Source organism: Cinclus cinclus, chromosome 1 (assembly GCF_963662255.1).
Source record: "Cinclus cinclus chromosome 1, bCinCin1.1, whole genome shotgun sequence".
In the NCBI taxonomy this organism is placed as follows: domain Eukaryota; kingdom Metazoa; phylum Chordata; class Aves; order Passeriformes; family Cinclidae; genus Cinclus; species Cinclus cinclus.
The window spans coordinates 64,249,034-64,269,488 of NC_085046.1; the positions used below are offsets into that span (position 1 = coordinate 64,249,034).

The 20,455-nt window shown below is 41.9% G+C and overlaps 1 protein-coding gene across 2 annotated transcripts; it reads left to right on the plus strand.

Annotated features, from left to right (window-relative positions):
- Positions 1-7,995: 7,995 nt before the first annotated feature.
- Positions 7,996-18,944, plus strand: RBM24 (RNA binding motif protein 24). 2 transcript variants are annotated; one of them, XM_062488423.1, is made up of 4 exons: positions 7,996-8,676; positions 9,097-9,220; positions 10,314-10,368; positions 16,826-18,944. In XM_062488423.1, the coding sequence occupies exons 1-4, from the start codon at positions 8,401-8,403 to the stop codon at positions 17,154-17,156; spliced, it is 786 nt and encodes a 261-aa protein (XP_062344407.1). In that variant the 5' UTR covers positions 7,996-8,400; the 3' UTR covers positions 17,157-18,944. The 2 variants fall into 2 exon arrangements, with proteins under 2 accessions (XP_062344407.1, XP_062344489.1); XM_062488505.1 differs by having other exon boundaries at positions 8,003-8,568.
- Positions 18,945-20,455: the final 1,511 nt, after the last annotated feature.

A 20,455-nucleotide genomic window follows, 5' to 3' on the forward strand; every position in this document is an offset into this window, starting at 1 on the left:
TGTTGAGAAACCTTCTTCTTAATTTATTTATGTTGGTATTTTATTTCCTTATTGAGTTTCAAAGATGAAAAGAGAAAAATAAGTACCACGGAAATAGCCGAAAGACTGAAATGACCAGGAATTTTCCCAGGGAGGTTAAAAAAATATGCTTTAATATTTTAATAAGATGTTGGTGTCTCATTATTTCATTTAATATACCTGCTTTTAATATGGAATCCATGACATTCTGTGTATGAGAGTAGACAGCAAGCCAGTATGGTAAAATAAATGTGCAGGGAATGCAATTTCTCCTAATTCTGAATTAATGATACTGCATTTTAGGCCCATAAATGACTGTTGTGCTTTGAAGCGAGGCAATCCTGCCTAGTCCAGCCTTACTCAGATGGTAGAATACGTACAGATTAGACAGCAGATCAGTTTTGCACAGATCCACTGAGGTCCCACACACTTTCTTGCAACAGATGCAATATCCTTACCTTTTCCCAAATCCCTAGGAACACAGTGCATGGCAACATACTTGCAGCTCCCAGTGAAAAGACAAGGTGCAGGATCAGGTTAGCAAGTGGGCTGATCTCTTCATGTCACCTTGTACTTCATAACAGATCTTGGAAGTACAGATTGAAGGTAAATTGAACAAATCTCAGGAAAATTATTGCTCAGACTCTAATTCCAAACAAATTGATAAACCTCAATGAAAATTAACAGACTTTGACAAATGCTAATTGGGTAGGCAGGATGTTTATCTTAGGTCTCAAAATACAATCTAACTTTCATGTCTCAAAAAATCCAAGCACTGTACCTGATTCTTATATGCAATTAATATTAAATTTTAATTGTTTCATGTTGCCTTTGTCCATTTTTCAAAGCCACTATAATTCTTCGGTAGAATTGAATCCAATTGATCCTTGTGCATGGCTTACCAAAGGACAATTGTATCCTTTCTACAGCACTGTTAACACACTCACAGCAGTATTTTCTCAGCAAGGGTCCTTTCTAGGGGTGAAAATGGAGGCATTAGAGCACAACACGCTTTCTGAGTTCTCCTTCATAACCTCACACCTTATATGAACTGTGAAACTTAAGACTAAGGGACAAACATGACAAACCAGCCAAACAGTACTATTTTTATTCTCATGACAAAGCCTGAGTTTGGTTGGTTGGGTTTTTTTACTTCTTTTTAAAGGCAAAAGTCATGCCTTTTCCAGCTGAGGACAATAAAGGCTATAAGAATGCTTAGAAACCTCACATTACCTTACTGGGTTGCAGCAATAAGTATGTAGATGCTACACTGACAAAAACTCCCGCTAATCAAGCGGCAACATGCTCAAACTTTCACTTGTACTAGAAAACAAACAAAAAAACCCAACAACCGGCTGCATAATTTTGAAGCTGTAGCCCTTGGGCCTAGAATCTTACAGGTTAAACTTACAGGTAAATTTTTAACAGAATTTGACTTTCAAATTTGTAGGGTAAATATAGAAAGCAATGGTGACTCAGTGGAGACAGAGTTCCTCCCTTCTGAGTCACTTCTGCTTGGATATCATAGGAAGATGGGAGCAGTGCTGCATACCTGCAGGTGTCACCTTACCAAGGGATCATGCTACAGAGATTCTGACCTTTTGGCAGGGTATGAAGAAAGCTTCCACGATCTTTTGCAGATGGAGGGTTATTCCACTTTAGTGTTTGGGACAAATTCTAACTTACCTCGTTTCTACCTACCAAAAAAAAGAAAGCAGACAGGAAAAAAAAACACCTCTCTGAACCAGCAGAGATAAAGTGATCTGACAGTCCTTGAAGAAGAGGAATGCTGTGTTACAGAGGAGAGCTGGCTGTACCACAGCAGCAGGTGGTGAGACTCAGCACAGGGTAGTAAATCTCTCCAAGGTCCTTCTGGAATGAAGGCACTGAACGACCATCACATACTGCTACTTTTTTAAAACAAATCACATCTAATCCAACAAGTGGAAACACCTAAAAGCTATTGTTATATTGCAGCTATTTGTAGTTGAAGAAACCAGGACTACAAAGTAAAGTGGATAGTAAGAAGCTCAGACTAAAAATACTTGACAGCAACATATCTTTGGATCAGAAAACATGGTTGAGCTAGTAAACAAGCTACATTCTCCCACAACACAGCTCATGAGCGCAGGATGGGTGAGACTGGCTATCCAGAGAGAGGACAGCACATAAAGGGGATGACCTCCAGCTAAAGTTATTCTTCCTTCCTGAATCCTCTCTTCAGCCCTTGCAAAGAAGCTCTGGTCTGATTGTACAAGTCAGAACACGAAGAACTCCTCCACATTCCTAGCAAAAGATGCTGTGAGAAGAAGATGGAGCACAAATTTAATTCATCTGCTCTTCTTCTACATGTGTTTGTGCCCCAGGTACCTCCAAAGGAAAGGAGAGGACAGTTCTCTGGAGCAGATCTCTCTCTTCTTCGCTCGTGCTGTGATTAGCAGACATCCCTGGGTAAGTGCTGATGAACACTGAAGCCTCTCTTTTCCTCTTAATGAAAAACTAGTGAAGGGAACATTTTGGACTCTACTTTAATTGCTTCAGCAATGAGGTGAAAGCAAATTTTCTTGCAAACTCAGTTTCTCCAGTACAAGCAATACAAGAAGAACAAAGTCCTTAAAAAGAAATGGGTTGGGTTGAACTTCACAAATGAGGATGTGGTACTTTCTGGCCATAAATTAGAACCTTCCAGCTCTCTGACAGGAAAGTGCAAGTCACTCCTCTGGAGAGAGTGCACGAGGCCACTGACATGGTTATTCCTGAATCCAGAGCTGCAGTACTATGGCATTCATGTCATCAGTTTCTCACTAAGGACTAAGGGGCTGAAGTGCGTTTGAATGAGCTCTTCTCTGCATTTCTATTCATGTATCCACTTTTCTACTAACCTACTTCTGCTAAGAGATGTGCAGTGTTCTGTGAGGCTGATGTCTGGCATACAGCTTGTCGACTGCCAGTTTAATCCCTTGTAATAATAACTGGGGAGGGTTTAGTGGCTGTCTTTCACCAGCATCCCCATATTTGTTTCTCTTTTTTTTCCCCACTTATTTGACTGCAGGTCAGATGCAACCTTATGTAATTTGGTTTCATTTCTTTGCTTTTAGCAGTGCTTCACCAGTTTAGACTGGTTAACAATTTTTTCTCAACAATATTCTTTGTACCTGACTTCTTGTTTCACATAAAAAATACAAGCAAGTAATGAGTCACGTGTTTTATCCGTCCAGGCTACGAGTATATGGCTCACCAGACAGGTCCAAGCACTGGTTTTCCCATTGGGTACTATGGTGGGGTGGGTGTACGACATTTTAAAGATGCACAGGAGTGTGCTTAGCAGGAAGTCATTCAGCTATCACGCCACACAGAATATCAGTGGGATTTTGCAGATTTGTTAAATGTCTGTCTCTTAGTTGCCTATGAATAGGACAGGTAAGTATGAGACTGAGGTGTTTCACACTCCCATTTCTAAGCTTTAGCTAGTTTCAGCAAATCCAAATTTATTTGCTTCCCTGACACAACTGCCTTGCTTATTGTCAACATGAAGAATTATTGTTCTAACCCTGAGTGTGTCACATAGTGGGTGTGAGAGTTTTGTTATTTTGCAGGTTTAGCATCTGGAATCAGCACTCCCTCTGTTACAGCATCATAAGACAACTTCAGTTCACACCAGGCACTAGCCTCATTCTACCTTCTGACCTGTTCTAGCACTGGCCAGCACCGTTCAGTATAGCACTCTTGACTTCGTATTCATAAACCCTTTCCCTTGGGTTTTTCCTAACACACCTTTTCCTCATGTTCCCCTACCAACATGACATGCATTGTAACTTTTATGGATGCATTCAACCTTCTGGCTTCACTTACCATTCACCCCTGCTTCCCCTGATATGCCTATTATTTTCCTACAGATAGGCAATGTGTCTTAAATCTACATTTCCACAAGGTTTGAATTTTGTTTGCTGGATCACTGAAATTCTGTGTAACCTGTTCGACAGCCCTTCAAAGGGAAAAAAATATTCCCATCAGAAACTACACTTGGTGGTCAACATTCAGTGATTTAATTGGGAATAAGGACGTTTTCATAGTTGAAGATCATGTGGCTTAGAGCTCAGATACTGTAACTAAAGGGACTCTGGAATATAGCAATATTAATAGGTTTCAGGGGGAAAAAAGAATCCTATGATGAAATCTGTTATAATGGGGACACTATCAGGAGAGAGGTGGTGGAAGCTTCCCCAGTTAGGAAACTTCTGGCAGAAATTCGTAATTCAATAACTAATCCTAGATAAAGATTGTAGATCAGCAAGAAGAGTGAGAAGATGATGAGGTTTCCAAGTTTCTCTCACTGTTGGAACATGAGTGTACCACCTACTTTATGCTTCCCTAGACAAACTATCACCCATGTAGCACACACTAAGCAGAGCAGAGGTTAGACATTCTGCTATTCTCTGTAATGGGATGTGGTTGGTGGAAGTGCACAGATTAGCAGACAAAGCCGTGCCTAATGTTATTAGCTGAATGCTTTCACAGAGCTATGGCATTATGGAACTTCAGCAGAAATGTCTCACTGACCAAACTGATGGCCTTACTAGGTTAACAGAGAAAGAATTATTTTATTTTCAACCCTACATAACAAATCATGGTGGTTTAGGCCACAGGCATTCTAATAATAGTGTCAGCAAATGAAATGTGTGTGTAAGTATATGTATATGTATATGTATATGTATATGTATATGTATATGTATATGTATATAGAAATTCCAGCCACATTTAGTTGATGGTGCTGTGAATGTTCTGAAGACCACTATTATTTACTGAAATAAAGCACTAGCAAGAATGATTGGTGTGCAATATAATCATGGGTCTTTGTTGTTTCCAGAAACCTAATGAATGAACACACAACATCCATTGGTTTCCAACATGACAGGCATATGGTGTTCATAAATAAATAAAAAGCATGATATTACAGTTACGCTGATACCACTGAGTGGCAACATTTGGTAAACTGGAAAGTTGTCTATTCTATCCTACCTCAACAGCAAAAACACAAAATCTCTGAGTAAAACAAATTAATTGTGACTGATAGCTTTTGGTGTTTCCTCCCATTAAGCAGTGTTACTAGGTTCCAAATGAAACAGTAGATCAGGTAAACACTGTCCCACAAACTCAAGCTACCTCCAGGCTAATGTCATCTGAATTCATCCAGATTCATCTGTTTTCTGTGGTACCTACAGGTTCTATAGATAAACCTTGCCTTTCAAGCTGTGCAGAAACCCAGCCCTAGCACAAAGATACAAGCCCTAGTCGGTCCAGAACATTTTCACAATGGGTGAATCTGAAATAACTCCCTTCCTATGCTGTTTGTGGAACATCCTTTGGGTTAAGACTAGCCCCAAATCTGGAGTTAACATATGGTACAGGAGAAAAGCATACAATATATTCCTGATCACTAAAGTGTTCAAATGGTCTTTAATTAATTTTGATATGATAGAGATCACCTTTCTCTTTGGGTAAACCTAAAGTGATGATTAAGACTGAGGTATGGTTGGAAAATATTTTTATTTCTGAGGGCTGCTGAAGGAGTACATAGCCTGTACTATAGAATCATATCAGCCACAGTTCAGTCATAAGATCATGCATCCAAGAGCTGGAGGCCTGTGTTTATTTTTTACAGGTTATGCTGCGCAAAAATAAAGGCTTCTGTTGACAGCGGACCGAACGGACTAGAGGAACTTGCAAATGATGAGCTATCACTGCTCTAGCATTTAGGTAAGGATTCCTAGGAATCCTAAGACTGGAAAATCATACCCTAGATTCTGTGAGGACCACCAAAACAGGAAAAGGTCCGATGTTAGAAGGGATATAAGGTAACACTGAGTTTTGAGGAGCTGTCCTTCAATAGTAGGGGTTGTTTTCCCATGACAGTGTTAGTGATACAGTTCAGTTATAGGAATGAATGGGCTAGAGAATTGTATTAATTCCTGAATTTTACTGGGATTGCCATCTTAAATTGAGGGCGCTAATACAGTAGTAGGACTGTTGTGGGATAGCTTACAGGATATATTTTGATCTGTTAGTGGCCAGCATAATTTCTGGTTTTCCAGAAAAGGATGTGTTAGCCTGTCAGAGCAGGTTGAAAACCCTACTGCAGATACTTTGAATCAGCAGTACAAACAGAGGCTGAAGGATGAACCCTATGTAAATGCAAGAAGTTTGTCTTTTGTTGAGACATGGGTGTGGAAAGTTGGAGGGTTTCTTCTGAATCCTGGAAGACCTGCTGTTGCTGCTAGACCAAAAAGCTAGATTTTGGGTTTGGGTCTGTCACAGTCATCTGTCTTCCACTTGGGCTGAAAAAGGTGAACTCCTAAATGCATCTGCAAGTAGTTCTGAGGCAGTCAAATGTTGCTTTTCTGGTGTTAATACGAGAGTTTGTGTAACGACTGGAAAGCCAAGCTAATTCACACCTTGCAGACACCACAAGCCAATCAGGAGTGCTGGGCACAGCATGAGAAAGGAAACATGATGGGGTGGACTATATTTGGTTTTAGGTGAAGTTCATCTTCCAGGTCCACAGGGTCTGAGAAGTTGAATGCACTACTAAGTGGGCTGTGTGCTGCAGGGCTCCATTGAGCACTGACACCCTTAGCTGGGTTACTATTTAAGTTCAGGTCACTGGCTAGAGTTTAAAGTTATGATTAGCCCTCAGAACAGAAGTGGCTGGAGTGTCAGGTTTAACACAGTGTTGCAGACCAACAGGAGACTCAAGATGCAAGACATTTGGGGACAGAAGTAGCTGATCTAACTGAATTCAGGTCAAGGTTAAGGACTTGTCATAACTTCAATTGAAAAGCAACATTTATGTCTCATCCTGCTGGAGTTGCTAGATTTCCCCTGAGTTAGTCTTAACATGTTAAATCAGATCTAATCTGGAGAGTCTGAAGGATCAAGTAGCATTTAGTACAGCATATTTTAGGCTTGTATAGACCATTAGAACTAGGAAAACTATGGATGAAAAAATCAAATGGAGCTAAGGTTAGGTATGGGCAAGCAGGGCCTGAGTTTAGGGCTGAGTGCCCTCATCGTGGTTAATGTTTGGTACCAGCAGGGCTTGTGAAAGTCTGTCCTGCAAATGATGCATTGCTCTTTTTTCTAAGAGAGAGAGACTTCATAGGGAAAAATCTAGCAAACAGAAGAAGAAGGTGAAAGAGGAAAAAGACGGTACTTATCAAGACACACTACTTATGAAGACTTTGAGACTGCAAGAGAATGGTTTAGAAGTCTATACACATGTGCACATCTGTTTTCCTCAATCTTTAACCTTCCTCCCATCTTTCCGGTCTCCCTGTGAGTCTCCCTTCCCCCCAACTCGAACAGTCCTCTGTCTCTTCGTGTCACACAGACATTCCTTTATGTTTCTCTTCATCCTTCCCAGTCCCAGCATTGGGCAGAGGCAGCAAGAGAAGAGGAAAACGAGACAAACAGCTTTACCATTTCCTTTTTCATCTTGTGACCAAATGAACAGCAAGAACCACAACCACCATCACCACCACAATAATAATGGATGTGTTGCAGCACAGTAGTTTTGCTAGCCTGGAGAGAGGAGCAAGTGAAGGTTGCAGAGGTTTGACCACAAGCGTTCGGGGAGGGATCGAAGCATTCGAGGACCGCCAGCAGCCAGTGAGCCAGCTGTGCCCGCGGGCTCTCTGGCCGGCCGGGCACCGCTGACCCCACCGGACCCTGCCTCCTGGCACTCGATGTTTGCAACAAACCTGCCTCGAAGGGCACCGGAGCTCCCCGAGGGGCACCTCTGAGGCCACCCCTTTGCCTGGCGGCCCCGAGGCCCGGCTGCCGCCGCACGGTGGGCATCCAGCTGTTGCCACCAGCTGCGTGTCAGCCCCGGCTGCGCCGCGGTCGAGCTCGGGGTCCGCCCCGCCGCCGTCCCCGCCCCTTCGAGGAGGAGGAGGAGGAGGAACCGAGAGTGCCCGACCCGGTGGCTTTTAGGGGGGAGGCCACTCAGTTGTTAGATCCCAGGCCCTGCGCTCCTCTTGCAGCTGCTGTTTCTGCTCGTTTCCAGCGCTACGGCCGCCAGGTTGGCTGCTACCCGGCCTCCCCTCCTCCTTTTGCCGGTACCTACCTCAAAACCGCCCGAGGCTGCGAGGCTCCGCTCTTGAAAGAGGAGGAAGCTGGGTCTGCAAAGGCAGAAGGGAATTGCATTGTAGCTGGGTGGCGGGGGGAAAACGGGGGGCGGGGGAAGAGAGGAAAAAGAAAAAAAAAAAAAAAGGAAAAAAGGAGCGGGGCTGAGTCTGGAAGCGGGTCTCGCCGCCCAGGACCCGCACGCCCCGGCGGCCACGCGTGGGTGCAGATCGCGGCGCGGCGCGCAGGGCCGGGCGGAAGATGCACACGACGCAGAAGGACACCACTTACACCAAGATCTTCGTCGGGGGCTTGCCCTACCACACCACCGACTCCAGCCTGCGCAAGTACTTCGAGGTGTTCGGGGACATCGAGGAGGCGGTGGTCATCACCGACCGACAGACGGGCAAGTCCCGGGGATACGGCTTTGTAAGTGCCGGGGCGCGGGGCAGTGCGGTGGGCGGCTGCGGGGGGCATCGCGGGGAAACTTCCGCGGGGGCCGCTGTGAGAGCTCGGGGGCCGGGAGGGGCTTTTTCCGTCCGGCTTTTTGCTTTTCTCTCTTCTTTTTTTTTTTTTTATATTTTTCTCTCTCCTGCTGGGGAGTTTGGATAGAGGCGGGGGCAGGGGGGGGGTGGGGGGGGGGGAATTACTGAAAAAGGAGATTGGGGGGGGGGGGAATTGCCCAATTCCTCGCACACCGCCAGCGCGCCTGTTGCTCGCTGATACGGCCGCTGCGGGGTTTATCTGCCGGCGGCCGAGCTCGGCCCGCGCCCTCCGCCCTGCGCTCGCCGCGGCTCCCGGCGCCCCGCTCCGCTGGGCGGGCGGGCCGGGGCCGGGGCCGGGGTCCGGCCGGGGGCCCCTCGGAGCCGCCCGCGGGTACGGCCGGGTCGCTGTTGTGGGCGGGAGGCTTCTCCTTCCCCGCGGAAAGGGATCTAATATGCGGCATCACCCCTTAAGGTCACCATGGCTGACAGAGCTGCTGCTGAAAGGGCTTGTAAGGACCCCAACCCCATCATCGATGGCAGGAAAGCCAACGTGAACCTGGCGTACCTGGGTGCCAAGCCGCGGATAATGCAGCCAGGTGAGAAAGCAGCCCCGAATGGCTTTTCTCTCCGTGCCTCAGGTTTCTGAAGAGAGTAAAACTTCAAAAAAAGGTAGTGATGCCCTCCACCTTCCTGAAGTATGCACACAGTTGGGCGTGCTTTGGTTTTGATTTTTAAATGCAGTACGTAGTAACTTTCTGGCTATTTTGCACATGTGCCTTGTTTAAAAAACCAAAAATGATCAGAGATAAAATATCTGGAGTTCTCCAGGATGACTTCCACAGCTCAAACACTTCATTGGTTATTCCTGCTGCTGGGAATGTGGTGGCGCTGACCATTTACAGTATCATTGCAGGGTAAGACTGGCTTAGGAGTGAATTGCTTCCAATGTGTGCGGTCTTATTAATACAAACAATATCTTAATGCAAACTTCTCAAGCAGATGGGAGCTATTATGCAGATTTTAAAATGAAATGACTTTTTGTAAGACTACATCTGAGACAATCTGATGTCCTAGCCTCTTCCCAGACTGCTGCTTTGCAGCAAGTGAGAGTGGAGTGTGTGCACGTGTGCTCTAAAGGAATCCATTCTGAATTCCCCCGTGTTTAGCCTAATGAACTTGTGCGAGTAATTACGTTCCTGCCAAGGAAAGACAGGGTTTATGCTGGGGTGTTTGGAGAACAGAAATGAAGTTGGGATTTTACCCCCTGTGCAAAGTCCTCACGAGTAGGGGTGACTTAAATTTTAAGTCTGTAGAAGTTAAACAAATGCACAGATGAATGGAAAGTACCACCCAGTCATCCAGATGCTAAAGTTGGGGATCCAAATGGAGCACCGGGTAAAATATGAACGAAAACCCTGTACTTGTTTAGAAAAAGTCATTTTCCTAAAGATATCTAGGAAAGTGTGTGCTTCACTGGTTTAAGTTCTGTGTGTGTGTGTATGTGTGTGTATGTATGTGTGTGTGGACTGACACATTTTGCTTTCTAATTTTTGGTTCTACAGCCTTTCAGATGTTGCTGCAGGCTGTTAGTGAAGACTCTTACTCTGCATTTTGTGTGTGTGTGTGTGTAGCATAAATAAGTGCCAAAAAAACACCCATACAGAGACTGTGATGTGTTTTTGTTGGTAGGTTTTGCCTTTGGAGTCCAGCAGCTTCATCCAGCTCTCATACAGAGGCCTTTCGGGTAAGTCTCAATGGGACCTCAAACAGGGGAGGAAAAAGATCTTTTTTTTTTTTTTAAATGAAAGAAAAAATATGATCGTTGAAGGCTTCTTGCAGTAGCATCGTTAAAGCTGGCCAGAAATGCTGAAGCTCTCAGATTTATAAATGTATACCCGTAAATGCGCTCACCTTGTCGGTCATGTTCTAAATGCCGCAGCTGAGTCAAGTTGTGTGGGACGTGGCCCTTCCGACTAAGCAGTCCAGTCCCACATGACCCTATGATAAAACAAGGAGGTATGACTTGATGCAAGATTGCTGTGCCCCATTTCTCTTTTTTCAGCTTGACTCAATGTTATTTATCTCTTTCTAATCTGACAGGGATCGTTTACAGTTAAGATAACTGATCAGAAGGATATGATGATAAGAGGTGGAATAGTTCTGTTTGGAATTAAACTCTGTAACCAGTAGACTCAAACACAAACAAGCTAAAATGGTGATTAACGATGCATGTATGTTTTTTCATATAGTCAGTAGACCTCCGTGTGCTTTTTTTTTATTTATTACGGTAATGAAGTGGTGTTGATAGCTAAACTGTGTGCTTTTATTTGATTGAAAGAGCTGTAGTGAAAGTTTTTTGGGGGGGGTCTTTTTAATTTTGGTTTTGTTGTTGAGGAGTGACTTTGCCATGGGGAGCAAAGGGCCTTTGTTTTTTCCTTGCTTTCAAGCTGTAGCCTGTGACTTTTTTAACCATATTTTGTAGTGAGTGCTAAATTGTGTGACTTCTTCATTTTTAAATAAATCAACATATTGCTTGCATGTTCATGATTTTTGGGGGGTTTGTTCTTGGGAAGGGTGTGGAGCTCCTTATTAACGATGTACGTCCATTTGGGCTTTCTAATTTGAGGGGATTTCTTTCTTCAATCTGTCTTTAATATATAGTGCATTTCTCCTGAATTTGAGTATAAAGTATTCCTAAGTGGATCTAACTCTTGCTTTTTATAGGCGTATCACTAGGAGGTGAAGTCTGCTTTAAGCTTTCCACTGTGTCACTTCACTAATGCACACTGACTGAGAAACTCATTGCAAAATAGTGCATTTTGCTAATTAATCATAAGCTAACAACAAAGTAGGGAAAATGTGTCACAAATGCATTTTGTTAATTTGATTAGAATACCTTTAGAATATCATACTTGTCTGTTATTAAGCAACAATAGGTTCTCGGTAATTTGATTTGTCAGAATGGAAGGAAACAATTCCTGTCCTGAAAACCATAGGAAAAAGTTTTTCCTATAAACTTAATGTAATTTTAAAAGAGTGTCTTGATTCTTCTGAGAGTGGAGCAGCTGTAAAAAACTTTTTGTCTTTTTTTTTTTTTACCTTGTTATGATTATCTGCTACTGTATTTTGCTTGCTCCTTTGAAGTGTGAGATGACAGTGTGTATGCAGTTATCAGTTTATGATGCCTGCACTAAGGTAGGCAGGAGGCAGAACGTCTCATCTCCAGAGCTGTTAAAACACTTGTTGAAACAGGAGCTACTGAATTGTGCAGGGATCAGCTGTGGAAAGACTGAATATTTGCTGAGCACAACAGAAAAGGAGGACCTGTGGCAGTCCCTTGCTTAAAGGACTGTGCAAATGCAGGAGGAGTCCTTCTTGCTTTCCTTACCCAAAGCCAACAACAGATGACACAAACCATGTTTAGGTCAGGGAAATCCTTCCAGCAAGCTGAATAAGGTTGGATTTCTAAGGCATTGCACATAAAACTGAAGGAATGTTGGTCGCAGAGCCATGTATATATGAAATTGGCAATTTTTCATCTTCGGCTGTTGCATTTCTTTTACTATGAGCAAACAATAGAGATTACTAATCCTTCTTCGTCCTCAAAATTTCCAGTGACCTGCAACTTTTTGTGAAGTATGTAGTTCACATTAAGGAGAACAACATTCATTAGGATGAATGAACATCTTCATTCACTTCATTGACAGTAAGGGGGGATGTTTCTGTGCTTATTTGGATCTCCTTCTTTTGAAGAGTTCTCTTTTGCTGTGTGGATTGCGCTGAGGTGCATGGTCACCCTAAAGCCTTTGTTCTTCCTGTGCAGTTGCACTATGGAAGTACACTTCCCTAATAGATTGTGTGAAACAGGCTGTAGGGGTGATTCACTACCAATACTCAGCTAATCCATACACAAAAGCGTCAAATGTTTTGTGGTTGAGTTTTGTTTTTTTTCCTAACAGTGCAAATTAGTGAGGTGCTGCCATATTTTGGTACAGTCAGCTGTGTTTTAGAATCACAAAATCATACATAGAATGGCCTGAATTGGAAGGAACCTTAAAGATCATGTTGTTCCAACCCCATGCCAAGGATACCTTTTCCCTACACCATGTTGTTCAGAGCTCCATCCAGCCTGGCCTTGAACATTTCCAGAGATGGGGCATCCACAACATAAGGTTTCACATCTATCAAATAATAAACTTAAAATAATTTGATTATGTTACATTACTTTTACTGAGAAGATGCAGAAGTTCAGTATTCTGACTTGAGTACAACACTGTTGTGGTGGAAGGAGACAGAAACTAGATTAGCTTTGACACATGATGAATTTAAAATGCAGAGAATTTTTTCAATTCAGTGCAGGAGAACAACATTTCTTCCCACTTTTTACATTCAGCATCCATCTTACTGATGGTGTGTTTCATAGAAAGCTGTTTGATCACAGGACTGGTTATTTATATAGCTTTGTTTTCACAATTGTTTATTAAAATACTGTCTGAGAATTCAACAGGAATTTATGGAGGGGGAAGATGACTTTGCTTCCCCCTTTAACAAGATAGCTTTTCTTGTTTTGCTAATATAATTTTTACTTCAATATTAGGAAAATTCAGGGTTATTCAGAGTTATTGGTGTAGGACGTAACTGGCATGGAGATTTTTTTTCTTTATTTTCTGTCTAAAATCTGTACTTTGATCAAATGAAAACATACCCACTGTTTTCAGTAAAACCAGAGTTAAACCCAAAGTTATTAAGCCCATTATCAAATGGTTAGCTGATATGACATGCTTGATACCTTCCAAGAGTTAGGCAAATCTGCCTTTCATAAGAGAGAAGGAAAAGCCCCCTCTTGAGTTTGTGATCAAAAGACCTGTATAATACTAGATAGTATTACAGATAGTCTGAAAAGAGGGAATGAAGCTGGAACAGTCAAAAGTTAGCCTGCTGTTACGTCCTCTTAGTGGTTAACAGATAAAAGGAAACATAGTAAGGGTCTTGTACATTTAATGTTTATGTAACCTATTTCTGTTAAAAGGAGAGCTGTTCATTGGTGAATATCTACTTTTTAATTATGCCTACAAAAGCAAACAATGCCATGAAAGGGCCAAAGCAAAACATTTTGTTTAAAGTTAAATACCTACTTTTGTGAGAATGTAATGCTGAGAGTTAAAGATGCACTACTGCTGAAATTCTATATGCCACAGCTCTCTGCATTAGTTTGAAAAGTCTTTCCTTTGAAGTTATTGTTCACTTTATTGTTGCCTATAGGATTATTTTTGAGGTCTTTAGTTAAACACAAATCTTCTGTTATAACAAGAAAGAAAGTCTTAAGGCACGTGGCAGGGATGTAGGTCATTGAATTTTGAGTATCTCGAAGCTACGGTTATTGCTGAAGTTAAACACGGCTTCTACTTTCCTTTACTGCAAAAGCATTAAACAGCAAATACACTTTCCAAAATAAAAAGTACTGCCAAGAAAGAGCTTAAATCCTGTGCATTTCTCACACTATCACTCTGAAAAATAAAGCAGCAGCTTTTATTTAAAATTAAGGATTTCTAGTGTAACTGGGAATTGCTTTTTCAGCTTTTGACCTGGCAGAGCATGAAAAGCAGTTCTGAATGGCTGAGATCTTTGTCTCCTGGCCTCTGCAGTAGGTAGAAATTTACTTTGGCCATATAAAGCCATTTTACTTGACTGAAAACAGTTGTAGCATGACAGATGATCAAAAATAGCCTCACTGCAGCTTATGCTGTCAATCATCATGTGTTAAATGGCATGGTGGAGAGGAGCCTGCACAGGGTTTATGTTTATTGTAGGGTAAGATGTGGCAAACAGATAATGTTTCATAACTTCACCACCTGTTACTTTCTTGGCTTAAATAAACCAAGTCACAAGAGCTTAAGTGGAAGCACATGTATCTTTCTGTCTTGTTCAAGGATATGGTCGAGTGTCCAAGTATCTTCAGAAAATCTTAGTAACGTCAGTTCAAGACAACACAAGTAGACTGATAAGCTTGCTTACTGTCTCTTCTGCTGGAATTACTCTTCCATAAGTACTGAATGTAAAGATCCCTTTGATGTGGTGTTAAATGGACTCTTCGTGATGCAAAAGAGGCTCTCTGTGACTTCAAATTTGTTTTTATACCTCTTTTCTTAAATGCTTGCATAAAGAAATATGGTGTTATGTTCATTAGAATTGTACTTGGTTGGTGACCAATACAAAATGATTGCTTATGCTCGTCCATATTGAAAGCTCAGGTAATGATGTGTATTTAAATGCACAGAGCCAGCTTAAGTATGCTTCAAATGCACTTCTGGCTAATCACTTCGTAAATTAGGTGAGTGTTAAAAACCCAACCTACGGTTTCGTTTCATGTTTTCTTTCCCCATCCCTCCCTAATTGTCACTCTTTTTTTTTTGTCCTTCCCACAATTGGAAATTAATTTCATTGACATGTTGGGTTTTTATGATTGTGGTGTTCATATCTTAAACATGGCAACTGAACATTTCTCTATGCTAATACTCCTATTCAAGCAACTCAGCTCTTTTCTTCTGGAAAAGAAAATTAAGCTGTTTTAAAGTCTATCACTTACTTTAAACTATGTTTTGCTATGATTCTAGTTGGCAGTGTCCCTTCAGATTGCAAATGTTTCCTTGTTGACCACTTAAGTACATCTTAATGCTGATTTAAAAATTAAACAAAAAAACCCCAACAAATCCTTCCCATGAAATCTTGAATTTGGAGAATAGAGGACACTTTTTACCACTACAACTTTCATCTGTGCTTAAAGTTTGTCCAAAGGTTGGTGCAGTCTTTAGAGGTATCTGTAAAGGTAAAGAAAGTTCACTGAAATATTAGTGAATCTGCACAAGAAGTTTTTCATGCATTTATAGAGATTCACTGACTGGGAAGGAGTTGCATATATGAAGGACTTCTCTTTGGAAATCTAGATGCAATACAGCGCTATGAATGTAAAATGAGAATTACACAAAGTTTTTTTTTTTAATCATACGGTGTTATAAAATACAACCATGGGATTAACATGTATGTACACTTGTGTGCTAAGACAATGATATGACCAGTTTTTAAAACTAAAGGGCTAAGTAAACAATCCAAGAAAGCAAATTATGTGACTTGGACAAGATGGGAAAGTATTTACTTATCTATTCAGAATGGTTATTTCTTAAATTGTAAATCTGTGGTTTTTTTGCTTTTGTTAAGCACCAGATCTGTTTAGACTTAATCTTATGCCCACCTCCCAAAAAACTCTATGCTGTATGTCTTGCATAGAAATAAACAAGCTGGCACAAAACAGGACATCAGTGACCTGATAATCAAACAGGTTTGACCCTTGTGTCCTTATCAACTTTTATAAAAGTGTGATGCACATGTACTTAGGAGTCACTGTTATGGATTTTAATAGCATCTATGTAGCTTCCCCTCAATGGCCTCTTGTGACGGAGTGAGCTGCACTATCGTTCGTTTGGAAAGTGTGATTCTTGCTGTGTTTACCACACTTGTGAACTCTATTTAAACTCCTTTGTCGCCTGTGTTGGTTTTTTTCTTATTTTTAATAAGGGTGACTGAGGTTGCAGAGAAATTAATGTGTGCTGAGTCTGCATAGCAACTTAAGTAGGGTTGCCACAATACGTTCTCAACACGCCTCCCTGGGAAGACTTGACATAAAGTCAGGGTTCAACCATTTTGTTGCCTTATTGGCTGTTGTCAAACTCATTATAGTGATGCTGTCAAACTGCTCAGTCACTAATAATAAAAGTATTGCAGGAAATAATTTTACTAAGAGTCGAGTAGTTAAGACAGAAGAGGGCTAATAAAAACGACTTACAGGTGATTTGAAAAACAAGTAGTGCAATTTTCCAGACGGAATAATCAAGCTTAGTCCTTCAGAGTTGTCTTGAAACAGACATCAGTAATGTTGGTCCATCTAATGATTTGAATGTCATTAAAGATACTATCCTCAAGGAAGACTGAACATCCTGACTTAACTCAGCTGCAATGCTGTGCTTTGGAGCGATGCATCTCTTCGGGCCAGTGAACTGATAACTGGTCCATTGAGTCAAGTTATTGTGGCAACCCTATGCACATAACAACAACTAAATTGAGTTTGTTTTAGTTCGGAGTATGGATATGACGCTTAGGCGCTGACTCGCATACCAGCTCTAACTCCCTCTCCTGTCTTTCAACAGGATTCCCGCTCACTATGTCTATCCACAGGCTTTTGTGCAGCCCGGAGTGGTAATTCCCCACGTGCAACCCGCAGCAGCCGCTGCTTCCACCACGCCTTACATCGACTACACTGGAGCGGCGTACGCGCAGTACTCGGCGGCAGCGGCCGCCTATGAGCAGTACCCATATGCCGCCTCGCCGGCTGCAGCTGCCGGCTACGTGGCAGCTGGGGGCTACGGCTACGCTGTGCAGCAGCCCCTCACCGCAGCAGCACCCGGCACGGCCGCGGCGGCTGCAGCAGCTTTTGGCCAGTACCAGCCCCAACAGCTGCAGACAGACCGCATGCAATAGCGGATGGGACTCCTGAAGGAAGCTCGCGCGCTCTCTTCCACTTCTCAGCCTTCCAGTATAAGTAGTTAACAGACGATTCGTAGTAACTAAGGAGCTTTAAGGAAATCGATGCTATTGCGAAACTAAAGGTTTTTATTCCGCTGTCGTCATACAGTATGCATCCAAATCGTGTTGTTAGAGGGGAAGGGTAGAGCGGCATGTCTAGTTTAAAGTATCAAGCCAGAAGAACATAGTGGGGAAAATACTGTACTGTCATGAAAGAGTGGCAGGAGTAGCAATGGGACTTCATCTTTTCAAACAAACAAAAAACCAAAAAAAAAAAAGCAAATATGTACTTTCTACACTATCAGGGAAGCAAAACTGCCTTTTATGTAAGTAAGAAAATGGTATCTGAAAAGTTTGAACCAGGGAAAAAACTTGAGTCAGCAATATGTAACTTTTATCCATTTTAAGAGGAAACGAGCTTAAAGCACTGATTGTCCTTTCTAGCTTTTAGAAGTTGTCTTTCTGAGACAGGACTTTGTCACTGTCTCACTGACAGGCACTGACCGAACAGCCCAAGGAAGATGGCCGGCTAGTAAGATGGCGGACAGGCACCAAAGTTATTTTCTTCTCTGTCCTCTGGATGAGTGGAACTATGGAGCAAGTGATGTGGAAGTAAGGGGTGCAACAGCTGTAGAGACAATCAATAACACAGACAGTTCTGGACAGAACACATCACTCGTGCTCATGTGATGAGCTTGTCACATCCTAATCCCTCACCCCATCCCGTTTCACTTTTGGGAAACTTTAACTGCTGGTGTCAGCTATTCTGATTCTAAAATAGGATCAGCCCTTTACTACAACAGCCTTCTCTTTCTATTTATTGCATCTATTCGTAACTTGTGAATAAAGGCAGGAAGAAGCCTAATGAATTAAAACCTTTTAAGAACTGTTTTAAGGGAATTTTCTTTTTGGAAACCATTTGTACAATTTTAGTATCTATTTCAGGATTATATTTAAAATATTTATTAGCAAACATACAGTACACAAGGCAACTTTTTGTTACCAAGACTGCAGTTCTTTAAGGGTTAATGGTATGTGATTTATACTGTGCCTTAATTGTTATGCTATTTAAAAAGAAATATTTATTTTGAAAGTTCTACTATGCTGCGCTCTAAAGAAAGCGACTTTAGATGTGACACTGTAAAATTATGTATTCATCTCATGGTATAAATTATTTAGTAGACTTAGATGTAGCATATTAAATATTAACCTAATTAACTAAGGATGTTGACTTGGATTTATTTAAATTCAGTATGTGCACTGTATGAGGGTACTCTTAAATTAACACTTTCTTAGGTTTTTACATAAAATATTGCTAGTTCATTCTTTCTCCCTCGACTAGTTATTCATGTAGACCTCTCAAATACATTAGTGCCATTTTCTCACTCATCTGTATGTAGACTGACTATTTTTCCCTTTGCTAGAAAATGCTGCTTTACATTGTCCTGTGAAACTACAATACTTGCAGTTTTTATTCTTGACTGAAATGGAATTTAATATTTTACACTGTATCGGATTTTTTTATACTTGAACAATTTCATACAAGGGAAGACAGGATAGCATTTTTATGGACTTTATCCAATGTCACTGGATTTATTTGAAGTATTCTGAATACTAGCCAGTGTTACAATGTAGATGTGACTCTCCTGTGCATATTATTTATTCAGTATGTATATTGCTTTACAACATTTCAGATCTCTTAATCTATTCACTCATATTAAAACAATAAAAAAAGTTGTCTCATCCTGTCTAGTGTTGTTCTTGCCCAAAATGTCTTAGATCTTGTTTAGTTAAAACTAGAGGGGCAACCTTTTATATATTTCTCCTGGTCTGTGGGGTGAATAGCAGCATATACACTCACTTCAGATCCACAGATTGATGGGAACTGTATTACATAGAGGAAATTCTGTTGAGGAGATGGAGACAATCCATTCTGATGTTTATCATAAAGTAATTCAGAATGGAAGGGACTTTGGGAGGCCTGATGTCCATTATGTCTTTGTCCAGTCAGGTCCTAAAAGATCCCCATGTAGAGACTGCACAACCTGTCTGGGTAATCTATTCCACTACCTAATTATTCCTGTTAGATAATTTTTTTCTCCTTTCTATCTAACCCGCACTTCCCCTACTCGTTACAGCCTTAGTCTCTCATTCTTTGGCAGAAAGCCCAGCCCTATCTTCTCGGTAACATTCTCTCAGGAACTGTAAAATTGCTGTTCTTTTCCATAGGGTGAACAAACCCCAATGCCTCACCTTCTCCTCACAATTCTCATGCTTCAACCTCCAGCCATCCTGCTGACCCTTCAGCAGAGTCATTCAAGTCTGCCATCAGCTGTCAAGTACTGGGAGCCTCCAGACTGGACCCACTATGCCAGCTGTGGTCTAATGAGTGCTGAGTAAAACAATAATCACTCTCCTTGATCTGCCATCTGTGGTCCTGTTGGTACAGTCTGATGCACTTTCACTGCTGCCAGTTTACCACAGACTCCTGTTCGGCCTGCCCCAAGCCTCCCATGTCCTTTTCAGCAAAGCAGCTAACAAAGCCATGGGGGTGAGTCCACCTGAGATAAAGAGGGCTCTATTTTGTCCGGACTGAACTCCATGATGTTCCTGTCGGCCTAGTCCTCTGGCAAGTGTAAATCCCTCTGAACGGCAATCCTGATCTCTAGCATATTGAGTACACCCTCCATTAAGCATAACCAGTCCACAGACCTGACTGTACTGCATCCCATCTCTTTCTCCAAGTCATTCATAAAAGTATCAGACCAGCCAGACCCCAAAGATACTCCACTGTAACCAGTGGAGACAGAGCATAACCCTTCTGACCAATGATTCAGTTAGTTTTTTGCCTAACTATCCATTTGAAATAAAATATAAGGATTCTGTGGGAGACTATATAGAAACCCTTGCTAAACTCAAGGTAGACAACATTGTCTGCTTTCCCCCCTTTGACAAATGAAGTCACCTCATCACAAGAGAGAATTTAGTTGGCCTGGCATGATTCACCCTTGTAAATCCATGGTGGCTGCTCCAAATTACCACATTCTCCTTCATGTGCCTGGAAACTTCTGCAAAGATGGCTTGTTCCATGATGGTTTGCTATTTCCCTAGATTGTCCTGCATGCCCTTTTTCTGAAGATAGGTGCATCATCTGCTTTTCTGCAGTCACAGAGGACCTCCCCAATCTCCATGACCTTTCAGTGACAACAGTAAGCAGCCTCAGAATGACAACACCCTTGGGTGCAGCCCATCTG